Source organism: Bos mutus, chromosome 3 (assembly GCF_027580195.1).
Source record: "Bos mutus isolate GX-2022 chromosome 3, NWIPB_WYAK_1.1, whole genome shotgun sequence".
Taxonomy (NCBI): Eukaryota; Metazoa; Chordata; class Mammalia; order Artiodactyla; family Bovidae; genus Bos; species Bos mutus.
Genome location: NC_091619.1, coordinates 89,069,804 through 89,083,471, shown reverse-complemented (window position 1 = coordinate 89,083,471; position 13,668 = coordinate 89,069,804). Strand labels below are relative to the sequence as shown.

The 13,668-nt window shown below is 40.8% G+C and overlaps 1 protein-coding gene across 4 annotated transcripts in view; it reads right to left on the bottom strand.

Annotated features, from left to right (window-relative positions):
• The window catches only part of USP24 (ubiquitin specific peptidase 24), a 155,930-nt gene extending 142,500 nt beyond the window's left edge, over positions 1-13,430 (bottom strand). For 3 of the 4 annotated variants that reach the window (XM_070367966.1, XM_070367969.1, XM_070367967.1), the window contains exon 1: positions 12,868-13,429. In XM_070367966.1, the coding sequence (XP_070224067.1) occupies positions 12,868-13,182 (315 nt within the window). In that variant the 5' untranslated portion in view covers positions 13,183-13,429. Of the gene's footprint in view, positions 1-12,867 lie in introns of all 4 variants that reach the window. The other variant, XM_070367968.1, reaches the window with a different exon arrangement.
• Between the last annotated feature and the right edge of the window lie 238 nt (positions 13,431-13,668).

Genomic DNA, 13,668 nt, shown 5'->3' with positions numbered 1-13,668 from the left:
CAAATATATAAATAATTCCAATACAAGGGGATAAATGCTATGACTGAGCACTGTATGTAAGGGTTTCTATTCAAACTCAAGAAGGGACTTTTAACTGGGTAGAGGGGAAGACTGAATAGGAGGAAGTGGAATAGAAGGCATCAGCTCTAAAAGAAAACCAGTAGCAAATCTAACGGTACATGTGGTTTGGTTAACATCTGGAATTTCATGGGACTCACGAGACTGAAATAGGAGGATGTTCAATATCTAATTCTGCCAACTACAAGCTTGTGTTAAATCTACTTTGTGGAGAAAGGATCAACCACAAGGATCAAACTGATGTCACATAGTGCTGTTGGACTAATTCTCCTGGTCTAATATGACAAGAGAATTCCCCTTTCCTTAGGAGTGAAGGTTGAGGGGAACAGGCCAGGTAGAAGGAAAAGTATGCGTATAGGCTGGGAGTCATAAAAGAACCTGGCATATTTTAAGGCTAATTTTTTAAAATGGATCCTCTAAGAGTAAATCAACACACACTATGTTTTATTTCTATATTCATTAAAATATATAATTAATGCAAGTGTCATGTTTTTAAGAGTATTAATAGCCTTTCAAAGTATCATTCCAAATGTTTTTATTTCAAACCTACAGATGTATAATATTTCCGAGTGGATATTTATGATAATCACTGTATTTGATACACAGAGAACAAAAAGGCAGTTTTAAGAAAGTAAAAGATATACAAATTAGGCATATGTTATTTCAAGAAATTTATATACTAACTATCAAGCTTATTTTAAAATATCAGTACCCATGTACCACTGTGGACACTCAGGCAGGGGATCACTAATGCTTGTCAGGTTTACAACGACGCTAAGCAGACAGATGGACACAGCTCCTTCACAAATGACAGCGCTTCTTCAACCTTCCTCTCCTTCGTCCTCACCGCCTCTTATAAACTTATCAACAGCTGCTAACATTAGAAAGTGCTGAGTGAGAAAGCAAGGTAAACAAGATAAATATCTTCAAGGGGGAAAAAATGAATCAAGTGTCAACTTTTTGCCCCCTAACTGAAACTAGTATCTAACAAAGGAAATGGTGGTGATGAAGATACAGCAAGCTTATGAGGAAGGATATACTAAATATACTAAAGATGAGTTACAGTAAAAGACTTCCTCATGTCAGAAAGACAGTTTGGTCAAATATACAAAATGCTTCTTGAGAAGCGGAAAGCTAGTTCCCTTCTTGACTTTGCTAATGATCCGAGTCAAGGTCCTTACCCCTAAACTGACGAGATGTTACATCACAAGATCCCGATGGTCTCTTCCAGCTTTGAAACACATCTTCAACCTTAATCTTTAAATTTACAACTTTTAACATTTTTACTGGAACAGAGAGAGGAGAGGACAGAAAATATTCTCAGCTCTACAGATAATTGCTCTGTTTTACAAAGTGTATCTTGCCAAGTATTCTTGATATTTCTCTCCCATGTTAAAATTACTGTGAATAGGGTGAATCCAAGGTAACTCAGCATGGATTCTGATAGTTGATTCTCCTTAACAAATACTTGGAACTTCTTTATCACAGACATGTTTTATACTCCAACCATAAAAACCCCAAAGTAATGAAAAGCAAACAGGACTTGCTTGTTATTCTCTACAGATGTCAGTATGTCTGCACACATCTCATGAACCAATTGTTTTTTACGGTACACGTTTTATATATTACACATACATTTTTTGCCTGATATAACTGAGAATACTGATTGCTCAACAGACAATGGATATTCTCTCAAAATCAAATATGATATACAAACTAGTGAAATATAGGATGATCTGTTGCTACTGTTATTTAAATGTTTCATTTAAAAACATTTCAAATGAAGCAGAAGGAAATCTTACAAAATTAAAAATACTAACATTTTAAAAGTATATAGTATCTTAGTAAACATAAAACATAAAACACTCCAACATAAAACTAAACACCCCCCCCACACACAAATGTTGATAATAAACTAAGGATTCCTAATGTTATTAATAACAGACAAGTTTTTCATTTAGCTTTAAAAACAATCTTTTTTTGGGGGTATTATCAACAATTATAAGAGATTTTTAGCCTAAAAAAAGGCCAGTTTCTAGAGCAATTTCTCTTTCCTGGGGGGAAAAATGCACAAATTTGATTTTAGGACAAAACATAATGACATTTAGCTGAAATAATCACCACCATTCTTAAAAGAGGTGCTAGTTGAGAGAATCATTAACCTAATATTAAACATGCAACAAGTAAATAAATACAAATTCTGTACATTCCATGGCACTAAAAGAAATAACACTTGAAAAAATAGTATCACTTGGTTTCCTGGCAATGGATACCACTATAGATCAAATTACATCACAAAAAAATTCTTGAGGCACTACTCAAATGCTTTGGAGAGATCTAATCTCTTCACACTTAACCCACAACTCTTCAAGGCCTTACTTTTCTGAATTATAACATTATAATTTATTGGACACAGAGCAAAGGAAACCCATCAGCCTTGAAACTGTAACAGGGAAGGGACTGTGATTGGTTCACTCCTGTATGCCCAACATCTACTCAGTGCCGAGCACACATTCAATGCTCAATAAAAACCTACTGAATGAAGGTAGATTTAAGTGTTTTATTGAACACAGGTAATGGACTATTACCTGTCTTGCTGCTCTGACACTTTGGGTATTTAATGCCTGTTTTTTATCATTGGAATTTGATTTCTATCTTTATTTAATATAAATCAGAGAACTCTTCTAAGAACTCTTTTTTCCAGTATTTTAATAAAAATTCCAGAAACAGCAGTCTTGCTCTCTTAGAAATAAGTAAGCAGACATGGAAGAGTACATTAAGGTGAACAAATGACTGAAAAGAGTCAAGTGAGTGGACTGTTTCTTGAAAACAGCTGCTGCTGCTAAGTCACGTCAGTCGTGTCTTCTTGAAAACAGCAGATGAGGCTAAGTCTGGAGCCACCAAGAGCCCAACAGCCATGAATAGCAGTGCTCAGTTCAGTTCAGTTACTCCGTTGTGTCTGACTCTTTGCAAGCCCATGGACCGCAGCATACCAGGCCTCCCTGTAGCAGGGCTACAAGCCCCAGAAATCACAGGTGACAAGGGAAGGCCTTGTTGTCCAGGTATGCATCTCTATTCCATCCCTTTGGCAATGCAAAGCTAAACAAACAAAATCTATGCTTTAAAAACAGCTGTTTCCAAGACAGAGTCATAGATCTCAGAGAGTCTCTAAATGCTGGCAGGTTAATCGAAAGGTGAGTCCAAACATACCTGAGTCATAGATAACGAAATTCTAAAATCAGTCAACAAGGCAAAATGCTCAGAGATATTAGGTGAGGAATGGGGGGAACACGGAGAAAAGGAAAAAGGCAGGAAAAGCGACTAAACAGAAGCTCCATTAAAGCTCAAAATGTGACTCAAATTCGAAAAGTCCTGCTGAACCACATCTTCTGAGACAGTTTTCTTATAGCTAGAATTAGGAACTATCTAGTAAGTATATAATCAAATATGAAATTTAGATTAAAAAAGAAGTTCCCAATTTTATGTTAGGAAGTAATATACTTTTTCCAGTTTTTCAGTTACATAAAACACAAACCCTTCCTATATTTAACTTTCCTCAGTTGCAAAGTTTTAAAACAATTTTAGAATCTAGGCAAAATTTCCCTAAGAATCATGAAATACTTTAATCAATTTTTAAAGCTATTTTCATTTTTAATGGACACCAGAGTTTGGTTTGTCTTCATTTAATAGAGTTTATATACTTTTTAAAAACTTAATCTTTTTTTAATTCAGTAAAACAGAAGAGTTTTGGTACATAGGGTACCTATGTACCCTATCACCCAAAAATAACAGCCATTAGTGTTTAGCATCAGTTTATTTAGAAAACCAAGTGCGTATATTTACACATGCTATTTTCTGAAAGGCCTCATACCTTTTAACTTCTCAGATAGATTAAAGAATGAAAATTAACCATAGATTTAGTACAAGATGCCCATTTCACGGACGAGAAAACTGAGGCTCAGAGAGGCAAACTGACTTGTCCAATAAACTTATAGTTAGCAATCAACAGAACCCTGAAGAGAAATGTTCTATCTCCCAAATTCCTGGTTTAATATTCTTTCAAATGCCATTTGATTTTTTATTTCCCTTAAGATATTCCTTCTCCATTCATTTATTTACCTAGTCAAACACTGTGAGCCAGGGGTCTCAGGGACACAGAGATAAAAAGAAATATTACTGTTCCTCAAGTCCAGTGGAAATACAGATACATACATGTAAATACACCTTTTTGTTAGCTAAAATATGATCATGTCTTTACTTGGTGTACCTACAAAATGCCGTTGGGAGAATGTGGCCAGGTGAGACAAGTGTGCCTTAAAGAGAAACACCATTCAAGGTAATCTCGAAGAATAAATCCATGTTAGCCAGAGAGATGCTTATTGAGGTTTGGGGAAGAAGAGTGAGGGGACAGATGGGCCCTGAACATGGCACTGGAAGGCAGGAGGCATGGTGGGGTGGAAAGGATGGAGATCTTGAAAGAAAGGAGTTTAGATTTTACCTACAGGAATTAAGGAGCCACCAAACATTTTTAAGCAAGGTTCAGTTCAGTTCAGTTCAGTCGCTCAGTCGTGTCCGACTCTTTGTGACCCCATGAATCACAGCATGCCAGGCCTCCTTGTCCATCACCAACTCCCGGAGTTCACTCAAACTCATGTCCATAGAGTTGGTGATGCCATCCAGCCATCTCATCCTCTGTCGTCCCCTTCTCCTCCTGCCCCCAATCCCTCCCAGCATCAGAGTCTTTTCCAATGAGTCAACTCTTCATATGGGATGGCCAAAGTACTGGAGTTTCAGCTTAAGCAAGGTTATCTCATAACTAAAATTTATATTTTACAAAGATCATTCTGGTACCCATGAGTGGCACAGAGAAACAGTAAGAACAGGACATGAACAAAACCAGAGCAGTAACAGCGGGGGCAGGAGAGATATTTACGGTTAGAATTAACAGGCTACTTGATAAGAAGACAAAGTAAGGAGTCTTAAATAAATTAACTAATTGACAGATGGTGTTGTCATTGGCAGTATGGAATACCTTCATATTTTTTAGGATCTGTATTTTAAATTGCTTTAATTTAAATTGCTACTACAATGCTACACGGTAGGCTTCTAATGGTAAATTGCAGAAAGCAATTCAATTTTCAACCAAAACTGCCAATATGAGTGAGGAATGGAAAGAAGGGGGGAAAAAAGCCTAAAAATTTTGATCTGTTTATGAAAGCTAGATTCTAAAAGAAGACAAAGTAGAAATTGAAAAGCACTGGCAACAGCGACTAACAAATCTTTCTGGAAAAGATTTTAACTTCAGAAACCATTTTGGAAGCCTACTGATACGGAATATATAATATTTATTTTTTAAATAAAATATTTCTAACATAAACATCTTAAACTTAAGTGAAAGTATATCAAATGCTGTCAACTGAATTTCACAATGCACATAACTGAAACAGATACTACAAGAAAGCAAACTATACAGGAACTTAAGAAGTGAGAAGACTTTGGTGGGCACTGAAGATATTACTTATTTCCAAGAAGAAAAATAAAATCTTCAACTTAGCCCCAGAAAAAGATTCCACCTTCATGGCTAAAATATTTCAATTTTGGTAAAGATTATCAAAATGAAATGCCAACTTAATTGTGTTAGCTCTTTTCTTCAGAACAAATAAACATACACCAAATCTAATGTCACCTACTACTAATATGAGCTTAAGAAAAAATTTTTACAACTCAATTGTGACTGAAAAATATTTCAATACTGAATAATAAAAATTCCTATTATAATATAATGAGAACGAGAAATACAAACTTAAAAAAGAAACTAAAATTCCCTGGAAGGAAGGTGAGAAAAAACATCTACTCTTGAAAGTGAAGCACAACTTTCTTAGCAATGCCTCCACAATGCGAAAGTCTCAGGCTGATACGTCCCTTGTATCTCAATGCTTGCTTCTTTATACGCCCAACTTTCTTCTTATTTTTTTTATTTTTTAAATCAAAACCGTGGTAAAATGTATTACACATTCCTGGACTTTCTTAAACAGAACAGACTGTAACCTTTTCTGGAGTGCGGCATCAGTAAAAACAGCCTCTCGGGGGCACGCAGCACACAAAGCTGTTGCACATCACTCCATACACACGGCTTTGCTTTCAAAGCTTCCTGTCCCCTCCTTCATCCCTGAGCTACTTGTCACTTCTCACTACTGTGTTTGCCTCCAGCAGCTCATCACCGCATGTCTGGACTACTGCAAAACACTTCTAATTTGACAGGAAACCTAATATTAAAGCTTATTTGAACTATGTTTAAAAAAAAAAAGACAAAACAGCTAGGACTTTCCTGGTGGCTCAGTGGTAGAGAATCCACCTGCCAATGCAGGAGACACAGGTTTGACCTCTGATCTGGGAGGATCCCACACGCTGCGGAGCAACTAAGCCCACGTGCCACAACTTACTGAGTCTGTGCTCTAGAGCCCGTGAACCACAACTACCGACCTCACACGCTCAGCTCCTGAAGCCCTCATTCTCCAGAGCCCGAGCTACACAGCAAAGGAAGCCACCGCAACGAGAAGCCAGCGCACTGCAACTTTAGAGCAGCCCCCCTACTTGCCGCAACTGGAGAAAAGCGTGAGCAGCAACAAAGACCCAGAACAGTCAAAAACAAAAGCAATTCAATAAATAAAATAAAAAAACTAAAACACAAACGAGTGAAGTGCATGATCTTGAGTGCATGTGGAATATGAGGGTGTTTTGAAATGGTTTAATCTTATATATTTTACTTCTCATTTCTCTTTGGTATTTCAAATAAAAAAAACTTCTGGGAAAACTGAACTCCACAGACAGGAAAATTATTACTGAACCAAATCTTCCTGAATATAATAATTCTTATTAAAAGCAACAATTTTTCATCTTTGCACTCAAATTCAAATAAAATCCATGTTATATGCTTTTTGAGCAGTAAGCTGTGGAATACCTTGATGTCTGCTCTTTAGGTTATATTACGGTTGAAATTCTTTCCTCAAATTATTAAAACAACATTTACTTTTCTAATACTGTTATTGGTTTCAAATTTTAAGCTAACAGGATTATTATGTTGCATAAAGCTGTCCCTACCTACTATGATTTCACTAGAATACGCCTCACTGATACACAAAAGGTACTTCTTTCATGCCAAATTACATTCATTCTAATAGCAAATGGTCACGTAATTACAAGTCAGATGAACTCATATGTCTAGTTCGCAAAGGAGACACATATATACTAGATTATAAAGAAATTTTTATTTCAAAATTAATCTTTCAGAGTCCCTATTTTTCACGTACTTTCAACTGAATTTTGGAATTCTTTTTTCCCTTTTTTTGGCCTTGCCCTGTGGTATGCAGAATCTTAGTTCCCAGCCCAGGGATGGAACTGCTGCCCCTTGTACTGGGGGCACAGAGTCTTAACCACTGGATTGCCAAGGAAGTCCTGGGAATTATTTTATTTTTTTAACTGTAAAACATAAATAGATTCTACATTTTCTAATTGAACAAGTCACAGTAGATCAGAACCTGTAAATCATATATTCAAATCACAAATAACTAAAATTTATTTATAAGATATTTACTCCACATTCAAATGAGCTAGAATTGTGTATTTTAGAGGAAAAAAAGGACACGAGTTTTAATATAAACCTTAGTGTATTATGTAATATACAATGTATAATTTTAATTCATGTATAACTACCCACTTAATACCAAAAGAAAAAAAAAAGGGGCAAAAATAAGTTAAGGAGTTACAAATTAATGTGATTTTTATGTGATTTATATATAGTCTAGCAGGACAACTTTAGGGCTCTTTAACAAAAAGGAATGAAATCATGCAAATACTTCTGACAAAATATTTCCAGAAGACTATTCACAATTAAACAGAAACAAAACAAGGAGTTCACAATATTAGTGAGATCACAGCATTAAATGTCACTTCTAGGAATAAGAATTAACATGAAACTTGACACTAAGGTATTTCTGTTAAAACTCTCCTTGCAAAAAAAAATCTATTTTAGTATTTTCTAAAGACAAAACAAGGAAACTTAGTAACAAGTAAGGTATATTGCACAAGTGTTAAATTTTAAAACGTGCCTAAAAGGGTTCCTGGTTCTAAGTTCTAACTCTCTGGATAGGATCACAGTTCTTAAAAGGACCAACTCTGTCCCAGCTCTAGGAGGGCAGAGCCAGGGGGCATGCCCTGAATAGTGGTCAGGGGGGCTGACATTAACCATAAAAGAAACACTGAAGAATTCTAACAGCCGGGGGTGTTAAACATCTGGATAAGTTATTTGGAGCAGCTGTGAGATCTCACTCTCTTTAATAATAGAACAGATTCCTACCTGCTGTGGAAAGGTTGTTAAGTAATGCTATTTAAAATCAAAACTGGTGAACTTTTCAAAATCCCATCCAGCCAAGACACCAAGAATTAATACACATCTACACCCAGCACAACTTTCTGCAAAGCAGTACCTTTAAGTCACTGGAAGATTATCTAAAAAAGTGGCTTTCTGTGCAGTGTTATGCATTCTACTAGATATCTGAGTCTTTTCTATCTGCATTCTCCTTGGTGCTACTGAACCAGAAGTTAACTGCTTTTACTTTCCAAATTTTAATTTTTAAACCAAATCCTAATTATAGCATGAGCCCAAATTACTAAACTGATTGACCTAACTGCATGACCTTGGGAAGTCACTTCTTGTAAAGCTAGAGGCTTGCACTAAGATCCACCAGACTGTAACCTCTACATTCTGTTCCCAGCCCTGGAACCTGGAAGGATTAAATGCTTACCAAATGAAAGGACTGTTCCTGTTATCAAATGACAAATACAAAATAAATGCAATCATTTTTTTCTTTTTTAACAATTGGATTTTGATCTGTATATTCCCAAATATTTTTAAGAGGACACTGAAACTGAAATTTCCTAGTGGGCCAATACAAATTTATATAATTTCAGCCAAGGACCTCATTTTAAAGAAATAAAACAAGTAGATTATACAAGAGCTGACAATCTTTACCTTGTTTATTACACTTTCTTTTCTCCAGCCTTTAACTGTGTCCTGTCCCTTCTTCATTTGAAAGGCAGGCAGCTGATAGGGAGAGAGTGCAATGGACTTGGAGTGAGCGGGCCTGGATCCTAGTCCCATCTCTTTCATGAACTGACTCTGTGGGGACATGAATGACAGGCTGACAAGCCCCTTTGGGGCTTGCCTGCTTACGTATGTAAAACCAAGGAGACAAACTAAGCATTAATTTCTGAAGTCTTCTTTAAAAAGGTAGGATTCTCCCTTCATTCTATCCATTATCCTATTCCCAATGCGTTGATTCAGCCCTTGCAAGCCACATCTTTCCTAGCTTGTACAGGAACCTCAAATTTGTCTCTTTCCCTTTTTATTTTTCCTTTTTATCTTAAAATGAATTCAATCTTAAACCATGAGTTGAGTAGAATGAAAAACACACTGTCTTTGCAGTCAGAGAGACCAGTTTCAAATTCAGATTTTGCCACTAGCTAAGCATAGCTCTAAAACAGTGATGTTATTAACTACCTCACTGGGGATTAAGTACAATGTATAAAGCACCTAACAGCACCTGACACCGTATAGATGCTCAACAATGATCAGCGCTTCTCCCTATTTCCCAAGATCAAATGCCTCAGGTTCCCGTTGTCCACAAGAATGACCAACAAACTGCACAAGCGGCATGCAAATAGATTTGTAAAACTACAGAGGCAACAACTGGATTAAATATTCTCACCAGGTTCCCATGTGCCTGTATCCTTGGTGGTCTTCTTCTGGGTAAAGCATCCTCAGGCACCAGTAGCAACCCCCACTTCCCACTCTGACCTTGCAAAATTAAATGGTAGAGCCAAATCCACAAGTCAAGAGGAAATGAAAACTTGACAGGGGTCTTCACAAAGTCATAGATTCTCTAGATTTTATGTGAAAGCAGACTCCTCAGCCTGTCATTCATGTGAAAGGATGCCAAAAATTCTTAGTGTTTAAATGTTCAGGCAGGGCAGCTAACGTGGATGTTAAAGTACCACCAAGCATTATAATTTATTTTGATTTTGCAATTCCAGGAAATTAAAAGGCGTGATAAAAGAAAAAAAAGTAAATTTTTTTCACAAAATGAGGATACGCTGAACTTTGAAGAACTATAAAAGCAGCTTCAGAAAAAGCAGTGGCTTTCTTCTTGATTTCAAAACTGGGTCAAAACTAATTGGAACAAGAAGAGTGATGGGGGCTTGCAAACAGAAGCTCATTTCTTAAAGCGATTTAAATACAGTTATTTAACAGACTGGTTCCAAATAGGAAAAGGAGTTCATCAAGACTGTATATTGTCACCCTGTTTATTTAACTTCTATGCAGAGTACATCATGAGAAACGCTGGACTGGAAGAAACACAAGCTGGAATCAAGATTGCCGGGAGAAATATCAATAACCTCAGATATGCAGATGACACCACCCTTATGGCAGAAAGTGAAGAGGAACTCAAAAGCCTCTTGATGAAAGTGAAAGTGGAGAGTGAAAAAGTTGGCTTAAAGCTCAACATTCAGAAAACGAAAATCATGGCATCCGGTACCACCACTTCATGGGAAATAGATGGGGAAACAGTGGAAACAGTGGCAGACTTTATTTTTCTGGGCTCCAAAATCACTGCAGATGGTGACTGCAGCCATGAAATTAAAAGACGCTTACTCCATGGAAGGAAAGTCGTGACCAACCTAGATAGCATATTCAAAAGCAGAGACATTACTTTGCCAACAAAGGTCCGTCTGGTCAAGGCTATGGTTTTTCCAGTGGTCATGTATGGATGTGAGAGTTGGACTGTGAAGAAAGCTGAGCGCCAAAGAATTGATGCTTTTGAACTGTGGTGTTGGAGAAGACTCTTGAGAGTCCTTTGGAGTGTAAGGAGATCCAACCAGTCCATTCTGAAGGAGATCAGTCCTGGGATTTCTTTGAAGAGAATGATGCTGAAGCTGAAACTCCAGTACTTTGGCCACCTGATGTGAAGAGTTGACTCATTGGAAAAGACTCTGATGCTGGGAGGGATTGGGGGCAGGAGGAGAAGGGGATGACAGAGGATGAGATGGCTGGATGGCATCACTGACTCGATGGATGTGAGTCTGAGTGAACTCCGGGAGTTGGTGATGGACAGGGAGGCCTGGAGTGCTGCAATTCGTGGGGTCGCAAAGAGTCGGACACAACTGAGCAACTGATCTGATCTGATTTAATTATATTGGACCTTTCCCCCAAAGTAGGAATAATTACAACCTTTACTTCCATACACTAGTCAATGATACAGCTGAGTTACCGGGTAACAGAGGGCAATCAATCAAGTGTGTGGAAGTCTGGAAACCAAAGAGATCTTGTGAAATCTAGTTTTTTGAAGTGCTATTTTCTTTCCCAAGCTACTTCAGCCCATGCTGCCAAAGCATATGACTAAAAAGACAGAATATTATTTATGAAAAAATCCTTTCAGGAGGCTTAGCTTCATTAAGAATTATCCAAATTCACATCTCTACTTAAAAACCCAAACCACTAGGGTAAGCCAACCTACTCTACTGGACCTTTGAAATGTACTATGCAGCAAATCGGACCAAAACCCCTATCATGAGCTGTCATTTTTCTGCAAAAGAATTATTCACCAACACTGTTGCTTCTGGTTGATACTTTTTTAAAAAAAAATGAGAGGTAAAGTCTGTTTTCTCCCTCGTGTTCTTTGCTCACATCTCAAACTAAACAGAAGGAATCATCTCCACCCAGACTTGAGATCTCTGATCAAAGCCATTCACCTAGAAGGCCCTTTCTCCTTAACAGACTCCTCCAGTCCCTTTATTTTCCACCCTGTCCCTGTCCCTCTGCAGAGCACTCTCATTGCTACAACCCCTTTCTCTGGTCTAGCTTTCCCTCATTTCTGACTTAATCAATGACCAGTACCCAGACTTGGTCCCAGCTTCATATTCCAACTACGGTCCCATCACTGCCGAGCCCTTCCTCAGCTCTGACTCCTGTCCTGGCCTCTTATCTCTAACCTTTCTCAGTCTAATCCCCATGGCTTTAATACCTGATTTTATCGATGACGCCCCAATCCACATCTCATATCAATTATTGTCATTCCTGGCCTCTGCCCAGTCCCTCTTCATTTTAGACCCCGACCAATCTCTTTTTTCTGGTCCTTGGCTAAAACCCAAATCCCATCGTAACCTCAAGTCTTCCTCTGACCCAGCAAAGGCCTTTCTTTACCCTGGCTGGCCCATCCCACTTTTTCTCTGACTCTGAACCTGGTGCCTTCCCCGACTCCTTCACTGAAACCCTGGGCCACGAAATCTCGGGTCCTTGCCTAGTCTACTAGTACCCCATTTCTGACTGCCTGATAACACGCGCCACCCCCCATCACACTCTCCAGGCCAATGTGTCATCTTCCCGCATCTCGGGGATGCCAGCTTTGGACCCTCCTCCCCATCCCCTTCCCGGACCTGCCCCGCTGGTGACCTCAGCTCAAGCCCGAGAGACCCCTCCCCACCCTGCCGCGCAGCCCTGCCCCGCATCCTCAATTCAGTTTCATCAGCCCTTACCCTATGGGCTCCACTCCCTACCTGACCGCAGTCCGTTGACCTCCGTCCTGACGAGCCCGGTGCTCCATTTGCCCTTTCTCCGTGCCTCCCCTGCTCCACACGCTCCCCGCACTTCAAGCCCAGTGGGGTGTGTCCCCTCCCCACGGAACTCCAGCCCGCTAGCCTCTCCCACGGGGGTCACGGGTCGCCCCTCCTCACCTCGGCGTCCACCACCTCGTGGTACGCGGGCGGGGGGTCGAACCCGCCGCCGCCTCCGGTGCTCCCGCCGCGGGAGGGGCCGTCGCCGCCGCCGCCGTCGCCCCGCGAGCCCCCGCCGGGCCCGGGGCTGGGGCCGCCACCGCTGTCCATCGGCTCGTAGCCGCCGTAGTCGAGGCCCGGCCGCTCGTTGGTGAGCAGCGCCACGGCTTCGTTGATGTCGTTCTTGGCCAGGCGCAGGGCCTTGCGGATGGTGGCGGGGTCCGAGAAGCCCATGCACAGCAGCGTGGTCATGTGCTGCTCCTCCTCCGATTCCATGGCTCCGGCCTCCGGGCCCCGCCGGCCGGCGAGCAGCGAAGCTGCGGGTCCGGGGCCTGGCGGGCCCAGCGGCGCTGCCTCTGCGCCGTCCCCGCGCCCGGGCGGGCCCTTGCGCTCCTGGGCTGCGCGCTCCGCGGCCGCCGGGCCAGGTTGGGCGCGGGCGTGAGCACCGCGAGCCGAGCTACGGCGCTGGGGCGCTCAGGAGTGGCGGCGGCCCGGCCCAGCCCTGCGCGCCGCCATGTTGGCCTCCTCCTCCGCCTCCGCCTCCTCCGGCCCGCGGGGCCGCGCCTCCGCTCCCGGAAGCCGCACGAGCCGCCGCCGGGCCCGCAGGTCACGGGTGAGGGTTGGGGGCTGATTTTTCTTTCTTTCGTTTTAAAAAAAAAAAAACAGGCAACAGGGAGGGGCCGTGCCGCGCAGCGTCTAGGTCGAAAGGGCCGCCATGAGGCCCAGGCGGAGGCGATGGAGGGTTCGCCGCCGCCGCCCGCC